Raw genomic sequence first — 27,648 nt, 5'->3', positions numbered from 1 at the left:
GTATTTGCATGGAGAGGGAGAAGGAGGGGGTACGCATAAACTTTTACTGAGTAATGGCAGCCTCCGACATGTCAGTCACTACTGATTGGAGTTCATGTGCAGTAAAAAAGTAGTCAACGTGTAAATAAGTCAAACAAATAATAAAACAGCCTCCCACCAGTATATTTACTTACTTGAAAACAGCTGTTTGAATATTACACAAGCCCCTATCAAAATACCAAAACTGTGAATTACAATTACATAAAAAACACTATTAAAATGAATAAGACAAACATGAGTTTTAAAAGAAACAGAAAAAAAACAAAAACAGTAATAGATACGGACCGACCTTACAAGTGTGTAGCACAATTGCACACATGCAACAGGCGAATCAGACATTTAAATAAATAAATAAAAACCAGACGGAAGCTATTCGGACATGCAGAAGAAAAGCCGCAGAGGTCGAGGAAGCAAGACCACATCCAAATTATGGAACCGAAAGTGCGCTCTTTTGTTTTGCGCCAAACCTCTCGTACGCAACCAGAACTCATCTCCTGACCCACAAATATAATTAGAAGACATTTTAACGTGAGAAATGCCACTGATTACACTGTGCCCACTGATGCAGGTCTTTAAGGAGGAATGGTGTGGAAGAGTTATTAAAGGGATAGGCCGTGAAAGCGAGTGAGCGGGGGGGGGGGGGTTTGTCTCTCCTGGTGGTGAGATGTGTTGGTTCATACCTGGTGTAAACACGAATGAGGGTTTGATTGTTTTGTTTGTCACAGCTTAAAAACAAAACAAAAAAAGAAATTACGATCAAATATTAGGTCAGGGTTAGCTTTACTGGGTTTTTGGCTACATGCTGATGTTACTGAACGTGAAGATACTCCAGGTTAAGATGTTCTTCTAGTGTATCGCTAATTCATGGTACAGTGACAGAAAGCAAAGCAGTCATACGGAAGTGGTAAACTCGGACATGATGAACTAGTCTGATTGTGTAAACGCCAGTCAGTCGGATTTAATGTATGTGAAACCACCGCATTCTGGCGTGATGTGTATCATTTCTGATGCGTATAATTTCTGATGCGTTTCATCCCAAAAGGGTAATTGCTCGAGGATGAATCACACAGAACACATTTGGTGTACTGTACACACAAAGTTTTTAAAGGGGTCATATAATGCCATTTTTGTACAAGTTAATATGATTCTTTAGGGTCTAAATGAAAAGTTTGTAATATACTTTAATAAAAAATTCTCATTAGTATTGTAAGAAAACACTAATTTTACCCGGTCAAAAACAGCTCTGTTTTCAGCACGCCGTTTAAGTGCATGTGTCTTTAAATGATAATGAGCTTTGCTCACCCCGCCCCTCTGTTCTGTGGGGCGTTTTGTGACACAACACACGTGGAGTGTTGCCTTGACAACAGTTGAGGGTCTATTTTGGAGAAAGAGTGGCAGCGGGAGTCTCTGAGGACACATCTGTGCAACCGTATCAATTTGAACCGGAGTCGGACCCGGAACAAGATGACGGGCCCGAAAAAGTTCGACAATTAAGGCTCGAACAGGACGTTTCTGAATGGTTGGTTAACGTAATGTCACTTTGATCTATCTTTGTATGTACTGGCAGGGTAGAGTAGTGAGATACGAACGCTATGCATTTACTGATGTATACGTTAGTTCATTGACGGATTGATGTTACAGCTAATGGTCATGAAAAACTTTTTTAATGTAAATGTAGGCTTGCCAGTGATGCATAACGTTATCTATGCAGTGTTAGGTACAACTGTCAGGGCTGAAGCACTGACATGAGGTCTCGGCAGGAATGTTTCTTAGCAAAACCAGCTTTATACTGACCCTCGTTTATAAAGCAGTCTGGTGAGAAATGATTCGCGCAAACATGAGAGCATTGACGTTGATCGTGGGGAATATTCCCTTCGAAAACAAAACTCAGGCACTGCGTCTTCAGCGGTTCAGATTTAGGAACATCAAAATGACTGCTGTGTTCGTTATTGCACCCAAGAACAGAACACCACAATCGCTTAGACGCCATTCTGCTCCAGCGTATCAACAATGCGGACTGTGATGACAGCTCGCTCAGGGCGGGTCTGTGTTGAAACGCTGCTGTCAATTAACAATCGTGGGAGGGGCGTCCGACCGTGTGCTCAATTTGAGACGGGAAAATATATAAGGAGATTTAAAAAAAACACTGGATGGATTTTTATCATTATATGATGGTTGTGTACAGGCACTGCCAACACACACTTCAGTACAATCAACTTGTAAAAGTGCATGTACCATTATATGACCCCTTTAAGATTTGTTAGGGATGCACAGATACTGAAATTCTGATCATTATTCTTATATTACGGCCAATACATTGTTATTATAAATCTATAACATTGTTAAAGGGATAGTTCACCGAAGAAAATGTATCTCATCATTTACTCACCCTCAAGCCATCCCTGATGTATATAACTTTTTTTCTTCCGATAAACGAACAAATTTCTGAGTCCACATAATGCCATAGAATGGGTGTCGCTCGGTTGACGCTTAAAAAACAACATAGCGATCGTGACGGTAATCCATACAACCTCAGTGGATGAATCAATGTCTTTTGAAGCGAAATGTGTAAGAATACTAGAAATCATCACCAGTTTTCTGTCATACAAGTGTTCTTGAGAGGGACGTTGCAACACGTAACTTCATAACGCACTTACATTTCTGTCAAACCGAACTTGTAAACGCCTAGGACAATTGGCTGGAAATGAAGGTGTATAGTTAAAAGAGTTTAAAATTAGTATTCTTACATTCACCAATAATTATTTAAATAATACAGCAAAACATTACATGGACGCACAGAGATTGATTATTTTCCTTAAAATCTTCATTTGTGTTTATCTGAAGAAAGTCAGTCATATATATCAGGGATGGCATGTGTGAGTAAATCATGAAAGATTTTTCATGTTAGGGTGAACTATCCTTTAAAAAAATAAAACAAACACGACTGTTACATGCAGACGGCAACTCTCCGACATGCACAGTTAAAGAGAAAGTGCTCTTGAAGGCTTACATATTTGTGCAGTAATCTATTGCTATCTCTTTAAATTAGGAAAACTTCATTTAAAAATATATCCGATAACCAGGTGATAAATATACAATAATTACCAATCAAAAAAAAACAAATTAACATAAAAAGAGTAATAAAAACTGATTCCAGGTGATATATAAATGCAGAAATATGTGCAGTTTGCTTCCGTTTCATTTCCCACCCCATCTACTTTAAATTATTTCCACATGCATTTTGCTGTCCATTCACAATACTTCTGCATTTAAAAAATACCAAAGCAATACTAAAAGTTTCACCTGTGCCGATAAGTGTGATGATATACTGCAATATAACTACTTTTTTAACAGTATCTTTGTCTAGTTTCCCCATAAACTGTCTAAATATCCTAAAAAACGAGATGGATTTACTTGAAATCAAAATTGCTAAACATTAAACAATGACTACAAGCATGAACCTAAAATGCTTCATAGGTTAATCTGACATTGGATTACGTAAATTTTTCGATTTGCAGTTTGTTCATATTATGCAGCATTTAAACATCAGGCCTTTTCAGTTCTTTCAGTGCTGTCCTATAACCTCAAAGGGTCCCCAGGGTCAGCAATCAGGCAGAGCCAGGGTTTGATAAGTATTAAATCAAAGAAAATTTCAGGGAAACACTAAGCAATTCCCAGTTGAGGAATGACTTAAGCTGTGGATGTAATGACGAGATTATCAGCGGCTTTTTGACTGATGTTTGAGGCTCTTCATCCCCTCTGTTACACAATCTGGCGTATAACGTGCTGCGCTCAGTAACTTCCAGTGCAGAGTGGTACATCTACCCTGTGTCTGCATTTGTTTACAGGTTGAGTGCGTGTGTGTGTGTGTGTATTAGACAGGGAAGATGGTGCTTACCTAGCATGCGAATATACAGAGCTGTTTGATCAGAGCTGTCATAGGAGATTGCTCCGCGTCTCTGTGGGAGAAGAGATGCAGATGAACGTCAGTATTTGCATTTACTCAAACACGTGGGAAAAAACTAATATAAAAGCCAAATGCTCAGCAGTGTATATTCAAATAAGGCTCAAATAACCACCAAAACCTCAAGAAAGAAAATCAGCTATTGTTTATTTTCTTTTATACATTGTCATATTTTGCTGTTCTTTGAAACCATCAGTCATCTGACACACCTTACATTTTCGTTAAAAAAAAATCCCATGCAAATATGCTTTTATATTATACATTTACAACCGATTTAATGTAAATGGGATTTTAAAAATGGAAAAAGATGGTTTTAAAGCACCATGACAAATAGAAACAGCACAAAGATAAACAATCCAAACTTCCTGATGAAAAATGAAATATCATGGTATAAGACTGATAATCATTTATTAGCATGGTAACAAACAAAGTGCCGTAACAACAACATTTCAGTACATCTACAAGTATGCTATTGAACACACTTAAGGACACACCGATATTGATAATCCACTAATTATTTTATATTAATATTATTTTATAAAACACTGATCAATGGCTGATATTAAAATAGTGTATTTTGTATAAATAAACTGACTAAAAACAGCATCAATTAAATTAAAATACAACATTAAAACATACAGTATGAAAAATAGTATGATGTTTATTTGGATTTTTTTCCTAACATTTTATTTGCTGCTATTTACAGTGTTACTAAATTCTAAGGTGTCTTTTAAAGATGAACTTTAAGGGAACATTAGATGGTAGGGCTGAAGCGATTAGTCGACATTGTCGACAATTGACAAAATATCTTGTTGTCGAGTAGTCGTTTGATCTCACGTGACCTAATGTAAGGGCCTGCAATATCGCGATTTGACCGCTACGGCGCTGTAGCGCTAGAGTGTAATGCAGCCGTTACAAATGCTATAGAGCTGGTAAGTCCCGCCCCTTCCGCTAACCCCACTGGACCTCTAGGTTGAAAAATCGTCAATGCAAGTGAATGTGAGAAAATAATTATTTTCTGGTCCCGTTTGAATTTTGCCATGGATGTGAACATATGTTGTCTGTGAATTTTTAATATCATTTTTCGTGTGAGTGCAAACGAATCCGACCTAGCAAGGTGTGTGAAAGTTTCACAAAACTTCAAACCAAGAATGCTGTCGTGTGCAATGTGTGCAATACATGCAAGGCGGAACTTGCTTTTCACTGGACAACAACATGCATGTTAAAGCACCTAAAGAGGAAACAAGAGGAGCCGGTGAGAGGTGAATGTTCTCAAGCTGGAGCTAAACAACTAGCAGTAAATTTCTTTATTAGAGAATGCAATACAACTAATAATATTAATAATATTAACAATAATAATATATTTACAGTAATGTGATGATTTATTTTTGCATAGAATAAAGCTTGATCGAGCTTAGGAGTCAGGGCTGTTTTTATTATTGTAACACTATTAGGTATTACAGTCTTATCACTTGCCTGTATTTTGTTCCATATTCATGAAGACTTACAAAAGGAGATGTTATGAAGAATATCATGTCAGTTACTTTTTCATACTGTAAATTAAAAGGTGAATGAGAATGTCTCTGTCAGCTCAATTGTCATGTCAATTTTTTTATTCTTATAATAATTTTTTGCAGATTAAGTTTGTCTGTAATGCAGCTGATTCATTTGTTTCTTTTTTTTTCTATTGAAAGAGAACAGAATATTTAAACAATGCTTAGAGAGCATTTGTGTGTGATTGGAGTTGGACAGAAATCTGAAAACTTAAAGAGAATGACCTGTTTAGTTGGCTCAAAGTTCATTAAAACAACCATTTCAAAAGCTGAAGTGATTTTCTTTTTTATATTATAGTTAGAATATGTATAACTCAGTGTTTTAACTAATTGAAAAAGCTGAATAATCGTTCCAAACTTACTGATTAGTCGGTGAAATAATCGATGATTAGTCGATTAATCGTTCCAGTAATCGTTAGATTAATCGATTATCAAAATAATCGTTTGTTGCAGCCCTATTAGATGGCAGCAAAGGTAATCTCAATGTAAAAATAATAAAAAAACATACATCTAAATATCCAATAAATAGAGTATCCCTAAACATGTACATACATATATATCAGATTAAAACAATGGCATGAGTCCTCACTTTAAGTACTCTATTTAAGTTCTTTAATTATTCAAGTAGTCATGTAAATGAAAGAGTGTGATAGTTGCCCTATATCTCTAAACGCCTCTAATATGAGTGATTGGCCAATCTGTGACTCAATCCTTCTATAATCACGTGAGGGAAACGCACATGCTGGAGGGTTAAACGTGAGCTCAACTCTGTTACCAGCCCAGCCTCCAGTGCACACACACACACACACACACACACACACACACACACACGCTGCAATTTCCCAGCAGCAAGAGGAAGCTGGAGCGGAGAAGCTTGCTTCACTGAATTAAGCGTGCATCATCTGTCCAGTGTAATCTGTTCTCCTGTTCATTACACTTCCATACAGGGCCATTCAGAGATTAATTCATGAACAGAGTCGCACCACTGCTCATTATGCAGATGCGAGCGTGATTGGCCGCCTGAGAGCGGTGGGCGGAGCATTCCCTGCCCACAGTACTCCAAAGAGGCCTTTGTGTGCCGAACACGTAGTTTTCGCACTTGTCGTTTCTTAAAGGTAGCACAGGTTTATCTTTTAAGATGTTACAGGCACTCCTAGCACAAAGCACAACTAGAGGACAGCATAAGGGCTTGTAATAAAACGCTTTGTGAGAGAAAGAGAGGACTTGATGAATACGTCAACCTTTCTATGTCATATTTTCTTTGTCTCTGGCAAGTACTCATCCATGTGAACTAAAAAAAACATGCATAAATGAGAAGATGAGAAGGAGAAAGGTTCACTGTGAAAACACAAGACCTGGCACATTTTGTGCCGCCATATAACCAAAAAGAACACGTGCATACGCAGACAAAGACAAGCACTTCAGCGCAGCTTTTAGATGGCTGGTCAGGGTGTCCCCAGATGGCATACAATTCAGTTTCTGACGTCAATGGACTGAACCAATTTGCATACTTGATTTTTATCCATTAACAGCCCTCCCGCGCCTCGAGCCTCTGCCCAATAAAACTGCAAATGCACAAAACTAGAGGACTGTCACTAAAACTGGAAGATGGAGCTGAAGAACCTTTCATCCATGCGACGATATATCTCAACGTTTATATTCAGGTTTTCAGTCCAATTGTTTCAATCAAACAGCAATTGTTGCCGAGTGCATTCAACATATTTTGCAAATAAAAATAGAGTAAACATATTTAAAAAAAAATGTAATAATAATAAAGCTAATAAATAAGTTGTTTAATCATTTAGTCAAAATCCCACTGTTTTTACTAAAGGAATTGAAAAAAAACATTTGAACATTCTTACTAATATGAATCAATATAATCATTCATATTAGAAACAGCAGTATTTACCAAAATACTTATACAACAACATTTTAGTACATGAAAAATGTCAGACATCAGATAGAGAGAGATTAGAATAATTTATATTCTAATCGACATTCAGCTTTATTTCAAAAGTGAAAATATAAATATAAATATATACACACACACACAGTATCACACCAATGGTATGTAGCCATTAAAACCCTACACATGACTGCGAGAAGCAACTACAAAGATGATTTTAGCACAATATGCTCATGTAATCCTGTGGCAAAATGCATTTATTAAAAATGAAAGACAGAGGGTCCGGTAAGCTCCAGGCAGCACTATTCGGTCAGGGTTTTAACGCTGCTGGAGGCTAGTCTGCAGTTTGCGAGGCGAACAGGCCTTAACTGATGCCAGTGCTTTGAGTTAAGTTAATAACCAGTGGAACAGATGAACTGTAAAACTGCTAAGTGAATATACAGGCTACAAAAACAACTGTACCTTGCAGTAACCCTCATACAACACTTTGACATCCCCTTTCTGCAATAACCACCATCAGGCCGGTGAAAAACAAGCCTCGAGTCATCCGTTATTGCCACGGCAGTATTTTAGTATCAACAAGCTCAGTGTTTACACACATTACTTGGTGTTTTTTGCGTGTGAGTAATTTCCACCAGTGAGCTGAGCAGAGCATGACAAACCACCCAGCCGTGCCCATATGGGCTCAGCACACGAGCGGCATCAGCGCAGCCGGACATGGAGCGGGAACGGAGGAGTTGAATTTCTTGGAGAGGCCAATGCCGCTTGTACGCCAGAGAGGCGTGACAGTCTGTGCTGTTTTGCTGACTTTCAGCTAGCAGGCTAGAAGACCAAAAAATTATAATACAATTGGGAGTTTAGCAAAACCGACAAAGATATTTCAGGAAAGCTGACTTCGAATCTATATCAGAACAATTTCCTGAATTAAGCTCACAACAGGAAACACATCAAGAAAAAGAAAAAAAGTCAGTCTTCACCATAGACTGTAAAAAAAAAATACAGTCTTCACTCTTCCTTTCATGGACAATTTAATCTTTATTTATATTTTGAGTAGCTAAATAACTAGCTCAATTAAAAAAAGTTGTCTGTTAAGGGGTTAATGAGCATTCTTTAACTTTTTAACTACTACAATGTCTAAACACATTTTAATGTCGCCCACAATGCTCAGTCTAGTTTTTTAGGGGGGTAACAATGTATAATCAAAAATATTTTTTTAACATAACTGGGCAGAAGTAAAAATATACCAGAGCCTAGATTTTTTTCTTCTGTACATTAAAGGGTTAAAGGCTTTGAATTATATTACTACAGTAAGTTTCTTTAAAATATGTATTACAGAATACATATTAGCCACAATAATCTGCACTGAACCATATTATGTTTCAAAAAGCCGCCTAAACACTGTTGCGTCTGTCTGACAAGACTCTCCATTGCCTGAGGCGAACCTGAAACTCAAACCCATCCAGCTAGTTTGTTCAACAATTCATTCTTTTATGTGTCATTCAATGAACTTTCTTAAATACCTCATTGAGACATGTACAACTAAACTATTTAGACGATCAACATCTCGTGCCTCAAAAATGCATTGTCACGCCTACTTCTCCGTGATACTAGCTATTTACAAAGCAAATGAATGGGCTTCATCTAATCGTAATAAAACAAACAAGCTCATGACTGGACAAGCAGTCAAGAAAATGAGATCTGTGAACATCTGCCATTTATCTACCATTACGTAAAAGCAAAACATTTCGTGTTTTATCTCTAGAATGAATCCTGGGCGTTAACTCTGTTTACAAGATGGATTATTGTGATATGTTTGGTTTCACAATGCGGACAAACAACTGCTGTCACCATTTACATAGTTTAATATGTCAAATGTTTGACGTGCCTTTTTACCTTCCAACTTCCAACTACACTTTCAGCATTGTCTGATCCACTGTAATTGTAAAGATCTTTCAGGTGGAAATGCAAAATATATCAAGACCATGACAGTTATCAAACATTATATAAATGTATTGGTATCAACTGATATTAGATATTTCATTTAATTCAGAATAAAATAAAGATTCACCCAATCAACTTTGTACATGCATGTTATAGATCTTATTGTGAACAATTTATCCATGTATACTTTGTTTTTTTGTTGTTTTTTACCTTGTTAATCAAAATATCAAAACTCGATCTTCCAGTAAACATTAGACTTCTCTCTGGTGTCATATGCTGACTTTCTCCAATCATGTAACCCTGCTTAATTCCCAGGCCCTTTCCTACAATCAACTGCAAGCTCGCATTCATTTTTGGTGCAACAGCCACATCTAAATATCCAATCAACAAACAATGGATAAAACTAAGTAGCTGGCCAGATTTTTTTCTTTTTCAATAACCTGTTACTATGGAAGCTTGTTTCCACCACGGAACAAAAATTAAAAGATAATTGCGTCTTTTTATCTCACAATTCGGACTTTTTTTTTCTCCGAATTTAGATATAAACGCGCAATTGCGAGAAATAAAAAAGGTCTGAATTGCGAATTTATGTCTCTCAATTCTGACTTTATAACACGAAATTTCTTGTTTATCACAAGTCTGAGAATAATCAGAATTGTGAGATAAAAAGTCGCAATTAGCTTTTATTTTATTTTATTCAGTGGCGGAAACAAGCTTCCATACATTACGCTCGGATATACATCACAATACTTTTTTTTTTCGTGCAACTTTCCTTTCATTGTGACTAATCCAATTACTCAAGTAATAATTTTATTCCAAAGCAACTAAAAGTATTGCAGTGACTGTAGTGCAACTACAGCTAATCGTTCCATTTGGGAAACCAGATGTCCTGCTCAAAAGAACCACAGTATGATAACAAAGTTTACTCAGAAACTGCCAACTTCATAATACCTATTGCTTGGAAGTTATCCATCAACTTTTATGTTACCAACTCCACTTGATTACCATTAATTATCAAATCTGTGTGTCCAAAGGCTAATAAATATATGTACTTCTTGCTACAGCTAACCTAGGGACTGCTTTGATGGTGGTAAAAGGCACGATTGCCACCTTTTATGAAGCTCTTGAGGAATTTTAGCAATGCTTTGAGAGGTCTATTTGAACAGGTTAGCAGGCCTACAAGCCAATTATTGACACAGTGTTTGGATGCGAAACAAGTTAAAGGCTTGTGTGAAGAGGGATGGAGCCCAATCAATTCACCAAGAGACTTCACAGTAACACGCCACAACCACAGCGGACTCAGTTCCACACCACCGTCTCCCGCTGGAGGTTCGACTGAGGCCTTCAAACAGGGGGGAAACACCATCACCACTTCCTTTAAACTAGTCCAGGAAAAGGCAGTGGGAAAATTATTCAGCACTTTGTTCCTCTTTGTTTACCGCATGGATCGCCTGAGAGAAACACCGTTCAAGATGAACTTTGTAATTTATTAAAATAACCAGTCAGACCAGACCAACATGTGTAAATGTCTATAAATCAAGACATGAGAATTAACTACACAAACTGAAACCGTTTCGCCTCCACTTAGGTTAGTCAGCTAGTCAACTTCAGCACATAATTGAGGAAAATCATTTTAAATATGGTAAAACGGAGCAGATAGTAGTACATTTTTAGATTAAAGTGTGATTAGCCAAAATATTGCATAATCCACTGCGCAATGGGTGAGGATGTAGTTAAAGATAAATAAAAATGTACCCCATCTATTTTCTAAATGCATGTTATTAATCTCATTGTGAATGATTCATCCATGCAAATTTTAATCAATTTCATTCATCTATCTTCCAGTGAAACAGACTTGTTTCAACAAACTTGATGTTATCTGGACTTCTCCAATCATTTCGTTCGCTTAAGCCCCGCCCCTTTCTTACAATCAACCACATGCTCACATCCAATCAACAACCGATGGAAAACGCCTCTCCTGATCCTACATCTTTTTCGATAATCCGTTTCATTAAATTTGTCCATCACAATACAGAAGATCTGTCCCTACTTCTGTTTTATTGCAACTTTAACAAGTTAACGAATGACAAATTAATGCGAGCATTGCAAGCATTGCCGCCTCCGTGTTTATTTCTGAAACAAAATAACACATTTTACCATATCAGAATTAAACTTCAAAAGCCTAAATAGTTTTGATTAGTCTACACAAGATGTTCACGGTGGTATAAGCAAGAGTAAGACATTCTGCAAATCAAATACACAAAACCAAACAATTAATTTGCTCTTCCCAAGGTGACTGCTATGGCTTGAGCCATGGCGATAGGGTCTGTGTGCATTTCGGTGGGGTTTCCTCACTGACTTTTAATCACTACTTAATAAGCGAGCCCCACGTGAGTAACTTAAGTGAAGTTCTGTAAGTCTGAAGTTCTTGATTCACTTCGATTTCTAGACGAAGAGTTTGGGGCTATTTACAGTCGGTTTTTGCTTCAAAAAAACAGACGAACAGTTGTCAAAGGTTATCGTGTAATAAAAGCTGAGCCAACAAGGAAACCCACCCAAACCTACCTTAGAAAAAATCCATCTGACAAGGACCGTGATTATAGACCAAATCAGAGCTATTCCCATTGGACCTTGCGAAAACTGTGGATCATAGTCTCTATGTCAGTTTTCGTGCAGGTGTTGCAGTGTATGTCAGTGTGTGGGTGTATGGATTTGCGTACGTGTGTTCGCATGTGTGCACGACTAGATGACCGGAGACCAGCTCAAGGCCCAGACAGAATGTGTGCTGAGCTTAGTGCAGCTGTCTTAGTTGTACACACACACACACTTAAACGAACTGTCCGTGTTAGCCCTAAATGTCTCTTTCTCTCTCTCATACACACTCTCACACACAGCCACCTAGCAACAACCAACCAGACCAGCAGAGCCACTGACGCACATGGTGGGAGGGGCTGGCAGCAGGAGAGCATGTTAGAGTCTCCTTATCAGCAGTGCAGAGAGCAGACTGTATGCTTTATTTTCTAAACTTCTCAGCCACCTTGTAATCTATCACTATCATGAAGCATATTTATTTTCATTTGCAGTCCTCAAGGACTCACCTCTCATAAGAACCTGGTCTTCATAAGTCTCTATTTGGGGCAAGATTTATTTATTTATTATTTTACATCTAGTTTATATGTATGTATGTATGTATGTATGTATGTATGTATGTATGTATGTATGTATGTATGTGTATGTATATATATATATATATATATATATATGTGTATATGTATGTATATGTGTGTGCACGTGTATGCATGTATGTATGCATGTATATGTATATATATATATATATATATATATATATATATATATATATATATATATATATATAAATAAATAAAAATAACATACACACACACATTACATATTATATTATTTATATATAAGCAATTATAATTATTTTGCTAACTATAATTTATCATTAATATACATAAACAAACTACTCGTTGTGTGAAACAGTTGTCACAAGAGGAAAATTATCCATTATTATGAATATAACATTTTAAATGTTTTAAATTTTTTAGGATAATTGATGTTTTTAACGCTTATGAAAACGCAAACTTAACTTGCAATTTTACTCAAGTACCAGACCATCAAATAACAGGCTACATTACTCTGTGTTCGTTTATTGCTGCATTAATTTAACTGTAATAGTTCAAATCAACGAACTTAAAACTTTAACAAACGTTCATGCTTTAATGTGAATGATTGATCAGTGCAAAATTCAAAAAAATAAAAATAAAAATAAAAAAGTCTGTTCAACTTCGCGCAGTTTTTCATCAAAAAACATACAAACATGTTCCACCTCTGAAATGATCTTTTTGGGTGAATTTTTCAACTCTTTGCATCTAACTACCACTTATATGCAAATCACTTTCACTGTGCACAGATAGACCCCAAGTGGCACTCAAGAACCTGCCCTTTTGGCCTCTGACTACATACGTAAGTGCCCTTTTTGCAATACATTTTTTCATTTTATATTTTTTGCTTTTGTTTAAATTTGGCTCGTGGCATCAATTCTCAATCAATTCTTATTGTGTGCGCAACAACTTATTCTTAATAATTCTCTGAGACCGCATAAGCCCCTCCCACTCTCCAACATCCCTTGTCACAACCACCACAGTCACACTTCCCAGACCTGCCTTAATTGGTGACAGCCAGGTAACGATCGTGTTGGTCCTAAACTTCTGCAATGTTTGCCACCGCTGTGAAATTAAACCACTATTACCATTTTAAAACCTCTCAATACAGCCAGCCTAACTTAATAGGCAATAGCACTCCATTAAGCTTAACAAGCAAGTTAGTCTGGTGTCCAAATTCCAAGATAAATTGCCTTCATATATATATTAATTATAACATAATATATTTAAGCAATATCAAATGAGCAAGACTGCTATTTTCTCGAATATCAGCATGATTGCAAAATGTGATATTAATTTGATATAACAGTTCAATAAACAAATTGACGATCTTGAGACGCAACGTTGTCAATTCTGACAATGACAATTATTACGAGAAAGCAGAAAAGTTGCATATCTTAGCAACTCTTGTTTCGTTCTTGAATGATTCACCGTTTTTGAGCTAATCAGGTGAGTCAATGATTCAATGACTCATTCATAAAGTCATGGATACCTGCCCCCCAAAATGTGTGCAACTTTTTGGTTGAATATTCACAATACAGTAATAAAATGTGTTGCAAAAAGCATTTCATGTTGACCTTAATGAAGAATAGTGTCATTTTCAACAAAATAATGTGAATCCATTAAGCACGAGCCAAAAGCATAAGCCTAATGATTGAAGTTTGGGGATTTTAAGTGTGGCTTGGACTCATTTTAGGAACAGGTGTAACACAAGCTCCCTCTCTCAGACCAAAGTTGGCCTCTCTTAGCAGTGACATCACCACATTTATCTGCGGAGAAGCATTTCCATAAATAGCAGAACGGCGAGTTGGATGAGCCGAACCCCCGCAAACCACAGTCACAGAAAACAGACTTTCCTTGCATCTCAAAGACACTAATGGCCCCGTTTCACAGAAGTGAGACACATTCGACCCTGCTGATAGCATGCATGGAATGAGCACCGCAATCGAATATCATTCCTATTTAAACATCCTCGCTTACAGCCCGGGAAAACCCCACCGCTGAGTCCAAAACCCAACATCCTCTCTGCTTTGAATGTTTCTCCCAGTACAGACTTACTGGCACTCATGTAAATGTGAGATCAATGACATGGGAGTTGCACGCTGGGTCACATGTCTAATAAACAGCACAGCTGACGATGTGCGTATTTGCATTTCGAGAGCAAAAGAGCCTAGCGCTTGAGAGAGGGGCCATCGCAGCTGTGGATTCCTGAGTCAAACACAGGAAGTGTAATGATGGAGAGCATGACGTGGTCCTCATGAGGCTCCTGTTCCTGACCCCGTGCTCTCGGCTCTCAGGCCCGGGTCCAAACAAAAAAACCCTGACAGCACGTCATGAGGGGAGTCAGGGGTTTATATACTTGGCTTCATTTTTGTCAAAGTAATTCAGCCTGTTCGGACAGAAAAACCCATTCAACATTACTGAGTGATCTTGATTCTGTTCCAAGGACTGCCCCACAAAGTCTAATTACAGTTGTTGTCGATCAGCTCTTATCTGCACCACGTTTACAATCTTCCTGTCTGAGAAGCTTTTTGAGTGAAAATTTGTGAATCTCTCAAAATAAATGTATATCAATGGAAAAGGTACTATCATACCATTTTGAATTTGAAGTAATTACTCATGAACAGACTGCTCAATTGTCATGGAACAATGTTAATAAAAATGTGTTTATATCAAACTTGCATTAAAGTCCATTGTATAAAAATCATCCACATGTTTTGACACTAAAGCCTATCCATGGTCCCTAACAGGTGTAAATGTCTACTTATGGAATAAAATTTTCTTTGCTTAATATAAATGTTTTTTCTTTTCTCCCCCAGCACGTTTCCACATTTTTTTTCTTGAAAGCGATAACGGTCAGTTTATAGTCAAATTATTTCTTCCTCATGTCTAATTGCAGCAGAGAGAAAAAAAAAAAAGGAGTGGGTTCATGACAGTTCAAGCAAACAAAAGAGGAAGCTAGACAGATTCCCATTAAACCTTATCCGACATTGTACTTCTAAACTCGCTCAGATTAAAGGAACAGGCCTCGAAGAGGGCTCATAAATTCAAAGCGTCCTCATGAGTTATAACACCATGCTGTGAAATGCTGGATAACGGTAGTGCACATTCCTGTAAGTGCCAAGCCATAAACTCTGTTTTTACTGCACAGGCTATAGAGCCGGTCAGGTCGCAACATAAACTAACGTATTACTTAAGTACACCTGCACTTTCTTCATGCTGATCCAAATCTGTAGGACTTCCTTCTTGAAATGTGTTTTTTTTGTTTTTTTTACACATTGAAAGTCAATGGGGTCCAAAGTTGTTTAGGGCCCCACTGACATTTATTGCATGGGGAAAAAAAACAGTTGAAAGTCTTCAAAATATCATATTTTGAGTTCTGCAGAAGGAACAATGCCATACACTTTTGGAACAAAACGGGGGTGAGTAAATTATGACATTTTTGTGTGAACTATTAAGCAATACCAGTAAACAGAATGTGGAACATCATGTGGTTGCCTTTCCCTTCTATAGTTAAACTTCTCAACGCGTTGTGTAACAGATCTCGGTGTTCTTAATGTCAGATCCAGTAGTCTCTCTCTTAGATGGTAGCATAATTCGCTGATGGCCGTTTTGTGGTGTAACAAGGATTAATGTGACAGGAAGTGAATCAGTGTTACATTATTTGTGACATGACATTCAACGGTCATGACGTTGAGGCAACAATGGAGTCGACAAACCAAACCAGAGCACAACGCAAGGGATCGTTTTTTCAGAAATGCTACCCACCCATAATAAATATGATCAAAGAATTTTTTATTTATATATTAATCGATTAATAATCAACATTAATATATATTATATTAAGATAAAATAAAAAAACACTTAAATTTAATTGAAAAACCACTATCACCTACAACCATTATTCTGATTTGGAGTAATGAGTGACATCATAAATAAGAATTGCACAAGAAAAGTACAGTGTGCTGTACATTTTTGCAGAAATGCCACCCAAACTACATTTCTCAGAGGCCCATACGTAAGGGAAATGACATCAAGGAAGCAGAAGAAAAACTTTAAAACGCTGAAAGCCTGTCAACAAGGGTGGAGATTTGCGTCACTTCTAAATAAACACAATACTTTAATGCACAAGATCCGCCATCCTGATGTGCCTCAATTCAAATGGCATCTTTTAAAACTCACTGACCTGAACCACAAAAAAAAACAAAAAAAACAGAAACCACAAACTCTGAACGAATGCAAAAGCAACTGACTGTTAATGGTGAATGTGAAAGCACTCTAGGCAGTGCAAGGGTTACTCACAAATTTACACACACCAGCAGCAGCAAGTTGTGAAATACTGAAAACCGAACAGCTCCCTCCACATTCTTACCACATCCTGAAACTACGTCAGTCTAACAACATGGCACAAAAAAAACCTTATCGCATGAGTGAGATAAACAAACTCCTTCAAAAAAAAAAACCCTCCTCACCCTGTCTGCACCACCAAACACGGCTGATATGACCTCCAACAAATGCACTTCAAGCAAGCATGTCGGCCTTCCAGCTACACACACACACACACACACACACAATGATGTGATCTACCTTTGGCTCTCCACTCGCAAACTAGATGCCAATGGTGTCAGCGAGAGCCCACAGATATAGAGGACACACCGGAGAGCCGCAATGCTTCACATGGCGTTCGGGAACGGGCTCTGCCTAAATGGCAAAAACATGCTGTCGACCTGCTGATAAGTCATTGACGCAGTAAAGTAATGCAGCACATGAATAAGTGTGTGATTCACGAGCGCACGCACATCAGAGACACGGGAGGGGAAAAAAACTCACATGCACCGTACAGCTGCCTTAACCTGCTAGAAAGCACATCATAACCTGGCACGAGACTCTTGAAAACACATGTTGCAATACAAAACACAATGAGAACGGCGTTTTTTTTCTTTCCCAGGTCTTTGTTCTTTCAAGTATGTTTCAGTCGCATGCATGTGTAACACATAGACCGTGACTGATAACACAACGCAACACCCTCGGCTTTTGGGAAGACGTTCGTTTTGTTCATTTACAAAAAGCGTGTTTGAGAAAAACAAGTGTGGGAGAAGTTGAGAGGGGAAAAAAGAGTGAAGAGAAGAATGACGATAGAGAGCGAGAGATCCTGGCCATCTGTGATGTTGGCTGCAACCCAAACCACTGCCCCCAGAGTCCAGGCACATGCTTAACTACCTCCCTCTGCACTGGAAGCCTAACAAACACAGCAGCGAGGGGCACCTACACACACAAGCGTTGCAACAGTCACTTATGTTTTATGACTGCACAAACACAAAAATTCAGTGTTTACAAAAAGATAATTGCCCTGCCTCTACAAGGCTGCAAAGTGTGCATATAACCTTCTGAAACATTACCGTTCCAACTCTGAGGAACCGTTTGTGACATTCAGCAATCTGTTGAACGACGGGCTTTAAAGCTGATGGCACTTTGTCTTATCTGTGCAGAAAGCATTCTTAATTTTAGTAAAAAATAGTGTAAAAACCGCTGTGGCTTTCAACGTTATTCTGTTTGAACGACCCAATGTGGTTTTGGCACCAGACAAACTGTTTGGCGCTTTAAAACCATGAAAATAAAAATTTTGTTGTGTAGCTTTTAGTCTGTGTTTTGATGCCATCCATATTGCTGATGGTGTACTTTACAAATTAAATACCGTACAACGCGACGTACATTCACATTACATGTTTAGCAATAGCAACGCAGTAGGGTTATGCTCACATGACAAACGAAAATGTATTATTTGCATACGTATTAAAGCTTTGCCAGTTAAGTTCTGACATAAGCTCTGAGCGCGAACATCCGAAGCACGGACACACTAGAAGCCTGTCACTATGCATGTGAGCACTGAACTAAGTTCTCTTTTGTGTCTTATTGTGTTTAAACTGTCACATACACGCAAGGTTTACATAAACGGTCGCTTATATCTTAAGCAAATGTAAAAAGTTCAGAGGTGTATCAATTTAGATCCGTGCATTCGGTCTTAAAGTGACGGCCGCCTAATAAATCTGCTGCTGTCAGTCTCAATGTTAATCAAACAACAAAAGACAAAGAGAAAAATCACTCTCTTGACTGAATAACTTTAGTAGCTTTAATAAGAATCATTGTATATTTAGTTCAGTGACATCTATGTAGTGTTTTATTTTTACACTTGTTTATTACATTTCTTACTTGAATGCTACTGTTACAGTAAATACATCTACTGTTGCTGAAAATATTAATGCACTGTTTATTTAATTTGTGTCTTATATTGAATTTGTCCTTTTATTTGTCGTTTGCATCTTTGTTCTTGTTTAAAAAATATATATAAAATAATAATAAGATTTTGGTCGTATCACCCACCCCTATTTTTTCCTAAATGGTTTAATATTCTTTTTTTCCTCTTGTTACCTTGTAAGAAAAATAATAATAATAATAATAAAAATAAATAAAATAAATATATTTTTAAATAGGCTCATTTTAAAATGTTTAATTTTTTTACAACTAAATTAGCTGTACTTTCATGCAAAATAATCTTCAAAGAATTGTGTTAAGATTGTGGATCATAATCCTGCCTGAAAAAAATCATGATATAATATTTTTGCCATATTGCCCACCCTGACTACAACTACTACTACTAGTAGTAGTAGAAGTAGTAGTAGTAATAATAATAATAATAATAATGTTTTCTTTTTTCTAATTATTACTATTGTATTTGTTTGCATTAAATGTAAAGTACAATAATATAATAATAGCACATTAAATATATTTTAAAATGTTACACAATGTCATTTACAATATTAAAATTGATTTCAATAATAATTATTATATTATGATTTTAACTGCATAAAATGTATACTAATAATAAATATTATTTTATTATTATTTCAGTTTCTAATTATTTTTCTAGTAGTTATTTGCATTAAAAAAAGTAAAAAAAAGTAAATGTGCATACAAATATGCCACTTACGATGATTATTTATATTAATATTGATAATATTAATACTTAATATTTCTACCGTTATTATTAATTGACTTTTAAAAACATTAAACTACTACTACTACTACTACTACTAATACTAATACTAATAATAAATAATAAATATTTCCGTTCCTAACTATTATTATTTGCATCAAATGTATACTGTAGAAAAAATAATGAAAGATCGTATAGCAATCAAATGCCCTATAATGGCCAACGAGTAATGGCAAATAGCATGGTTTCTTGAACGTAACATCACATTACTAAAGCCTACATCAACCCAAGAAAGAAACCGGAGCTTGTCAAGCAATTTCACAGGGTCTAGAATGATTTAAAATGAAAATACATATGACAGGACCAGAAACGGTGACCCTAACTTGGTGGAAAGCTGTGCTACACGGTGCTGATCTCATCTTTTCATGAAAATATTGCTCTAAGCCGCTGCACCGAAAGCTGGGCAAAGAACAGGCTGGCGAATGTTACCAGCTTATTCCTAACTACAGACATTCAGAATATGCGTCCCTTCCATACGGAGGGAGCACAAAGGCCTGGACTTGTCAAGACTGAGGGCCAACAGCCGCTCCGGGTCTATCCCACATTCCACCCACGGATGAAATTCCAGCGAAAATCCAGGCAGAGCTTTGCTGGGTTTCAGAGCAAGCTCTCTGGGAGGCACTTAGTCAGGCATTGTGTTTTTAGAGAAGGCGGTTGTAGCTGCTGGGCTTTCATGCATGCAGCCTAACAGACAGGGATAAGAGACAAATGCTTTTTGCACAAAGCTTGCCAAAGCAATGCCATTAAGAGAGGCAAATAGGTCTCAATGCATTCTGGGTCAAACTCCCAATGGACCTGGAAATTGTATTAAAAACCAAGGGAAACAATTTTTCTGCTGGCAAAACACCTGTTATGATAGAAAATCTATGATATAATGCGGACACTGTTGTTCGTAATAACCCAAAACATTCAGCAGTCGCTAGTTTGACTAGAAAAGCAGCAGCCAAATACATTTGCATATGTTTGACTTTAGAGATGCTGATAGCATCAGACAACCAGGGGCAGTTGGGGCAATACACTGGACAGAAGGGTTATCTAATCTAACTCTCAATACAAGCGGTCGCTTGGTGACATGACCCTTATTATTGACTGACTACATCTTAAATTCTAGGCCTCAAAGCCCTGCAGGGCTTCTTTCACTAGCGAAGCATGTTATCTCCCACTGTGTGAGCTTGCTGCAAGACTAGTAAATTTATCAAGTACAGTGAGTAACAATCCTTTGACCTGGAGATATGCATTATCTCAAATTAAAGATTAAGTACAGGCCGCTAAAGATTACAGTTCATCTTAAAAGCATCGCTTATGCACGCACTGCCTTTATATTTGATATCTAACACATGATAGCATTGTATTACTCAATGTGCAAGCAACTGTTTTCACAGTTCCATGACATAAAAAGCAAGAAATACATTATTATGGCCATTTTAACATGGTTGAAAGATGCAATGCTGCATAAAGCCTCTACTGTATCATTTCGATACATGCATTATTTATCAACATGATTAAAACTGCTGAAAAAACCTGTTGCACACCATCTATGCCTTCTGCCCTCTGATTGATAGTTCATAGACCTTTTAGAAAAAATGTAAAACTTAGTAATACTTGTGTATCTTGGCTGTGAAATCTAATGGTTTTGAATAACTTTTAAGTAGTCATGCTTTAAGATGAACATTTACTCGACTGAAGCAAGGTTTCTTGCTCTCTCTTTTTTGGGGAAAATCATGTTAAAATGTATGTCAAATATGATACAGCCGGCGTTTGAGGATTGTTTATTTGCATCGCTCAATCATCATTGCATCGAAATTTCATATTTTTAGCCATATATGTAGTAACATCTGCACCAGATTGCATCTCTCTGACTTTTTTTTTCTTTTTTTCTCCTGGAGTGAGATCCATATTCTCACTATATCATACTGGGTCATGCAGGCCTGATGCATCAAATATGCTACAAACCATAGAAAACGTTATTCTTATATATTAATTTTGTATATGTATATTTTAGGTCTTTTTTAATTATTTTGTCTATAGGTTCTATAAACTGTTCCAATTTAAAAATATATATTTTGTTACTATTATTTAATACATCAGGCTTTACAGGGTTAAAAGCAGAGAAACACCTCCAATTCCCCCAATGGACACTGAGTAACAAGTTGCAAGAGGGCTGTCCAAGAGAATCCCCAACAAATTCAAACATTGTGTGTGTGAGGGGGAGAGTGACACACTTTCAGCCTGAAAAGACTGTCAGCATGTGGCCCAAAGGGACAACAAAACATATTTTGTGTTGCCAACACCGCAGTATGACAGCGACAACAGACAATTAGGGAAAATAACGCTCTCTTGTCAAGCCCTGACACTTGGGGACTTCAGAGAATCTGAGTAAATAAATCAAGACCCTGAACAAGTACAAGAATAATTAAGCATGGAAATAGATATTGGGCCTCGTCTCAAAACCTTGTGAGCTGCCTACATAGGGTTGTGCGCCGAGAATCAGTTGCTTTAATAAAAAAATACATTGGATAATTTTTAATGACGTTCGATTGCGTTAATGGTCCACGAATGTGCACAAATTACACTTTGCTAAAATAATCTGCGTTTCCTAAATCTGCATCGTGAAACGATGTCCAATTCCCCAAAGAATGACTCTTATGATCCGGTTCCTTTTTAGAATCAAAAGTACTTAAGAATCAGTCGGAGCCGTAGCTGAATTATTAAGATTTCGCTATGTCCGACTCGAAAAAACAAAATATGTTGTACTTAAGGCATCAGAGACTGTTACTGACAAGTTGATATATGACAACGAGTAGCCAAAGATATTGACAATATTGTATGAACGAACAATTTACCAATCATTAAAGAGTCATTTGATGACAGAGCAGTAAAAGCAGCATGAATTACCCTTCATGAACAACACTAACAGAATCGTTAGTTGAACCGTTAACGAATCGAATTCGGAACCTTAATTGATAAATTCCTTACACACAGGAAGAATTTGAGCATCATTTGAACGTTCCGAACATGCGAATATTTTGGATGCTCCAAAATGATTCGAACGAACGGTCTGATTCTCTAGGTAGCAGCTCTCTAGGTTTTGACACACAGCCCAAATGTTTTGTTCTTTACCTGTGACAGCTGCCTCGGGTCGGGGGCTCCGAATAAAGAGGAACTGGAGCTGAAACTAATGGCTCCCCTCCGGCTGAGAACATGTTTGGGAACCGGCCTGTCTAGAGGCAAAACCGGTAACTGATAACATAATTCCATTGAATAATATCAACGCTATGGATCCGGATCAAAAATAATTCAAACCCGCTGAAAGAAGTAGTAAAATAATCAAAGAAATCAAAAGAAGGCGGAGGGGAGAACTTGCATGGAACTTGAGCGCTGTTTGGAACTCTCAAAAAGCACGGGAATCCCCTCTCCTTTAAATTGCAAATAAAAAAAATATCAGTTTAAATGCTCAAGAGGCGAAGTGCTTCATTTTGTTCGGATCTATCTGGTTCTCGCGCACACCGCCGTCGTTATTGATATGGTCCATATTTCCCCACGCGCGTGTCTCGTGCTCCATTTCACTCGATTTTTATTCATCAGGCTCGTTTTTCTTCCTTTCTTCTCCCTTTTCCCATGCACAGATCACGGCCTGCGGAACGACGAGGCCTCTCCTCTATCTTTTTAGTATCTTTAGAAAAAAATGCTTCCTCATTTTTTAAACTCCGTCCAGTCGTGAATCATCATCATCGTGCAAATGGCTCCGCAGTCTCGTCTCCCAAATTAAAACAAAAGGCATGACCACTTCAAACCCCGATGCTTGTAGAAAACTGAGAGATCCTGCGAATATATAAATAAATGTACGTGAAGTTGTATCCGTTTAACGACGGATTTCATTCAAGCTTTGCGGTGCATGAACATTTATTCTCGCTCTGTCTTTTTCCTCAGTGCAGACACACAGATAGCACCCGTAATTCAACACACACTCAATGCAGCACTGTATATCAACCAGAAAAAAGTGGCCTGGGTGGAATAAAAACACGCCCCGCGACCACGCCGTGCGTGTGTTGGCACATGCTGTTCGGTCAGTGTCAAAAAGAAAACGTAAAACGGGAAATAAATTACAAGGATAACATACGACAGTCTCAGTTCGTCCTGAACATTGCAAGCTGTTTCCGAACATGCACCACCTGCGAAAGAGATGGGGTTGTACAGAAAGCGTTCGCAAAACGTCCTCGTCTTAATGAGCCAATAGGCGTGCTGCAGTTCATGTAAGGCCGCTTCCCATTGGACTAAATCGTACAGCGCTATTGAGACGGCGAATCTCATTGGCGATGCTTTCTAGAATCATTTATGCACTCGTTCAGTGACTGTACGGACCTCAACAAGGGTATTCCACTACAACGGGGTTTGCCCTGCAGCCGGTCTACATCATTGCCAGTGATTACCTTTTCTCTGTATGAGTCATCCAGTTCTTCGTGAGCAGTGAGCCACTGTTAACTTCTCTCAATAATAAAACCCATGAGTAAACGGTTTTTTTCTTCTTCTACTTTTTAAAACAATTTAAAGGACCCTGCTAATAAACATATCTTAAACCAACCTAAGTTGCTTTCATAGCCTGATCCAGCTAGTGTTCAGCTGGTTAGCTGATCACCGAGACCAACCGACTAAAGGGTGCCTAAAACCACACTGGGAGACCAGCTTAAACCCATTTTAGGCCCAGCAGGGTATAGAAACCTGCCAATCAAAGGTATATAATCCAGTAAACTAAATGTCATAGTTAGGCTATATGTTATAGTACCTATAAATAGCGAATGTATGTGATATACAAATAAACGTGCTTCTTTCTTCCAGTTTTGCCTTTAGGTTTTGTTTGCTTAAAGGGTTAGTTCACCCAAAAATAACAATTTACTCACCCTCAAGCCATCTTAGCTGTATATGACTTTCTTCTTTCAGGCAAACAGAGTTATATTTGTTAAAAAAATACCCTTGCTCTTCCAAGCTTTATAATGGGAGTGAATGGGACAAATTTTTTGAAGGCCAAAAAAGTGCATCCATCCATCAAAGTAATTTATACGGCTCCAGTGGGTTAATAAAGGCCTCCTGAAGCAAAGCGTTTTTGTAAGAAAAATATCCATAATTATAACTTTATAAACTGTAATCACTAGCTTCCGGTAACGTCTGTCCGCACTTTAACGAGAAAGTCGAGTTCCGGCATATGATATAGGCGTAGCGTAAGCTTAGGTGAGAATAGACGCCTCTCACGGTTCAAACAAATAGGGCATCCGACATTTCTCTTTATAAATTCTCGTTTTAGACTTTTTAGACTCGCCTACGTGTTTGAGGATACGCCATTCGTCAGATCAGAGGTCACTCTACACTGACTAGACTTGCGTACAGCTGTTACTAAAGCTAATACAATTACTAAAGCTGTTACGGAAGCCAGTTATTAAAGTTATAAATAATATATATATATATATTTTTTTTTTTTTTACAAAAAAGCATCGCTTCACTTCAGAAGGCCTTTATTGCCCCCCTGGAGCTGTATGGATTACTTTTATAATGGATGGATGCGCTTTTTTTTGGGCTTGAAAAAATGGTACCATTCACTCCCATTACAAAGCTGGGAAGAACTAGAATTTTTTTTTTTATATAAATGCAATTGTGTTTGGCTGGAAGAAGAAAGCCATATACACCCTGGATGTTTAGAGGTTGAGTAAATTATGGCATAATTGTACATTTTTTTTTGTGAACTAATAACCCTTTAAGACAGAGGCTTACCAGAGAACCTTGTAAGTTTAAACAATAAGAGTGCTGTCAGGCATTACCAGGTAATTGCATGACAACACTAGTCAATAGCAGTCTCTAAGTATCACATTGTGTGCTGAGGTACAATTTGCATGGAAACGCACTTCAAAGTCATCATCATGAACTAAGGCTTGTTCCAGTTTCAATAAAACTATTAATGTAAATAAGCATAAACTTACGTTTACCAACTGAAATTCATCCTCATGGTGATTGTGTGGGCCAAATAGTGTAGTAATACATGTTATGTCATTTTGTACAGTTATCCTTTCTTTTGCAATCACATAAGTAGTGCCTATTTTTACCTATAGAGGGAAAATAATCTTTGCAAGTTCGACTCACTCTCTTTAATTCATCAATTTATGTCGTAAAGCTTTGCAATGTTAGCAAAGCTTTAGCAAATGTTTTAACTCGAGTTGCTGGAGACCAGGGGGACAATAGTGAACTGTGCCATGGCAACAGAGGCCATATGCCAGTAGTGAGTATAATTGCTCCATCCCACCCCCTCCCCGTCGCTCACAATACAATTCTACAGAACCAAACCCCACACCATGCAGTCCTAATCCGTTTCTATCCTGAATAAACGGTGCCAAAGCGCACAGATTACTAGAGTGCTTTACCCCGGTGAACTTCTTGGAAATATGATATAAAAGCATTAAGATTTAAATTATTATTATTTTTCTAGAAAAACGCATTGTTGTTATAACTAATGTTGATATATGAATGGTTCTAGTGTGATCTATGTGGTCGCTACACTCAAAAATAAAGGTTCCAAATGGAGGTTTGTGAATGATGCAATAGAAGAACCATTTTAGGTTTCCCAGAGTAAACAGTTCTTAAAAGAACCATTTTTTTAATACTCTGAAGTACCTTTTTTCCCACTGTATAAAACCTTTTTGTGCAATGGAAAGATTCCATGGATGTTAAAGGTTCTTCATGATCTATTGATTCAAATAAAGACCCTTTATTTTTAAGAGTGTACATGAAAATGCTTAAAGGGATACTTCACCCAAACAATTTGTCATCATTTACTCATTTCTTTCTCCTGTTGAACACAAAAGATATTTTAAAGAATGTTGGTGACCAGACAGTTGACTACTAAGTCAATGGGTGCCGTCAACTGTCTGGTTGCCAACGTTCTTCAAAATATCTTCTTTTGTGTTCAACAGAAGAAAGAAACTCATACAGGTTTGGAACAAGTAAGTAATGACACAATTTTCATTTTTGGGTGAAGTATCCCTTTCATCCTTCGCTCTTTAAATCTAAATGTTGCTAGAAAGAATTAAACATCAGGACCAAACAGAGAAAGCAAACACAACACACTTAACAAGATAAGACGTCTGGCATCATGCATATCTGCCAGTGTAGTTATTAGCGGATCTGTTCATTCATTTACTTTTACGATACCGTTTAATCAGTGTCAAGGACTGCTTCCCGTCCACTACCGGTGGCCCAGCGTGTTGCTCATTTGGGAGTCTCACATTTCCTGACTGAGGGGCAATCATTTCATTAATGGTTTGTTTCTGAGGCTTAGTTTGCCACAAATGACATTCCCCAGGCAGACGTGCTTTGCAGGAACAGCCTCCCGAGGAGACAATGATGAGGGGTGGCGAGCAGCACACCTGCTTAATTCCCCTCGAGACTCCATGTATCCACTTGCAACACGACCTGTGCTATGCAGCAGTCATCAGGAGATCATAAACAAGGGGAGCGCATAATTCCACACTGCTGGTTGACGTCAGTGATGATTTCCCCCCTTGTTTTGACTGCTGCATGTGTTTGGGATTGGGAATATGTGATTAGTTTTGTCATATTTTCCATAAAACGTCTATGCATAATTTAAAAAGATGTAGGAATATGAAATCGTTCAGCATTTAATGGCATTTTTAAAAGGGTGAGTAAAAGGAGTGTTATAGAAAAGTAACTTTTTTTCCATTAACCACTGGTAGAATAAAAATTCATGCTCAGATGCCATCTTGTGGTGATACAAGATAAGTGCTAGATTTTTTTGCTACACAACAGGGATTTTCAGGCGGCCGCAAGGGAGTGTAAAAATTTTGAGAAAAAATTCAAACTAATAACAATAATAATAGATAAATAAATAAGTAAATAAATAAATAAGTAAACAATACATCTAACAGTACAGTACTATAGTAGGCTAAGTAGAAAAAAGTAATAACGTAACAATAGAAACTAAATATTTTCAAATATTTATGATG

The 27,648-nt window shown here is 37.5% G+C and overlaps 1 protein-coding gene across 17 annotated transcripts in view; it reads right to left on the bottom strand.

Moving 5' to 3' along the window:
* pde7a (phosphodiesterase 7A) overlaps positions 1-23,839 on the bottom strand; it is a 34,061-nt gene extending 10,222 nt beyond the window's left edge. For 2 of the 17 annotated variants that reach the window (XM_084398240.1, XM_084398249.1), the window contains exons 1-4: positions 22,763-23,825; positions 3,938-3,998; positions 720-764; positions 174-206 (exon numbers count right to left, since the gene is read on the bottom strand). In XM_084398240.1, the coding sequence (XP_084254366.1) occupies positions 174-206; positions 720-764; positions 3,938-3,998; positions 22,763-22,900 (277 nt within the window). In that variant the 5' untranslated portion in view covers positions 22,901-23,825. Of the gene's footprint in view, positions 1-173; positions 207-719; positions 765-3,937; positions 3,999-16,890; positions 16,985-17,175; positions 17,294-22,762 lie in introns of those variants that run through there. The other 15 variants (XM_084398252.1, XM_084398253.1, XM_084398254.1 and 12 more) reach the window with 13 other exon arrangements.
* Between the last annotated feature and the right edge of the window lie 3,809 nt (positions 23,840-27,648).

Source organism: Rutilus rutilus, assembly GCF_951802725.1.
Source record: "Rutilus rutilus genome assembly, chromosome: 24".
NCBI classification, from domain to species: Eukaryota; Metazoa; Chordata; class Actinopteri; order Cypriniformes; family Leuciscidae; genus Rutilus; species Rutilus rutilus.
Note: the sequence above shows the minus strand (reverse complement) of the source record. Positions and strands in the feature narration are given on the sequence as shown.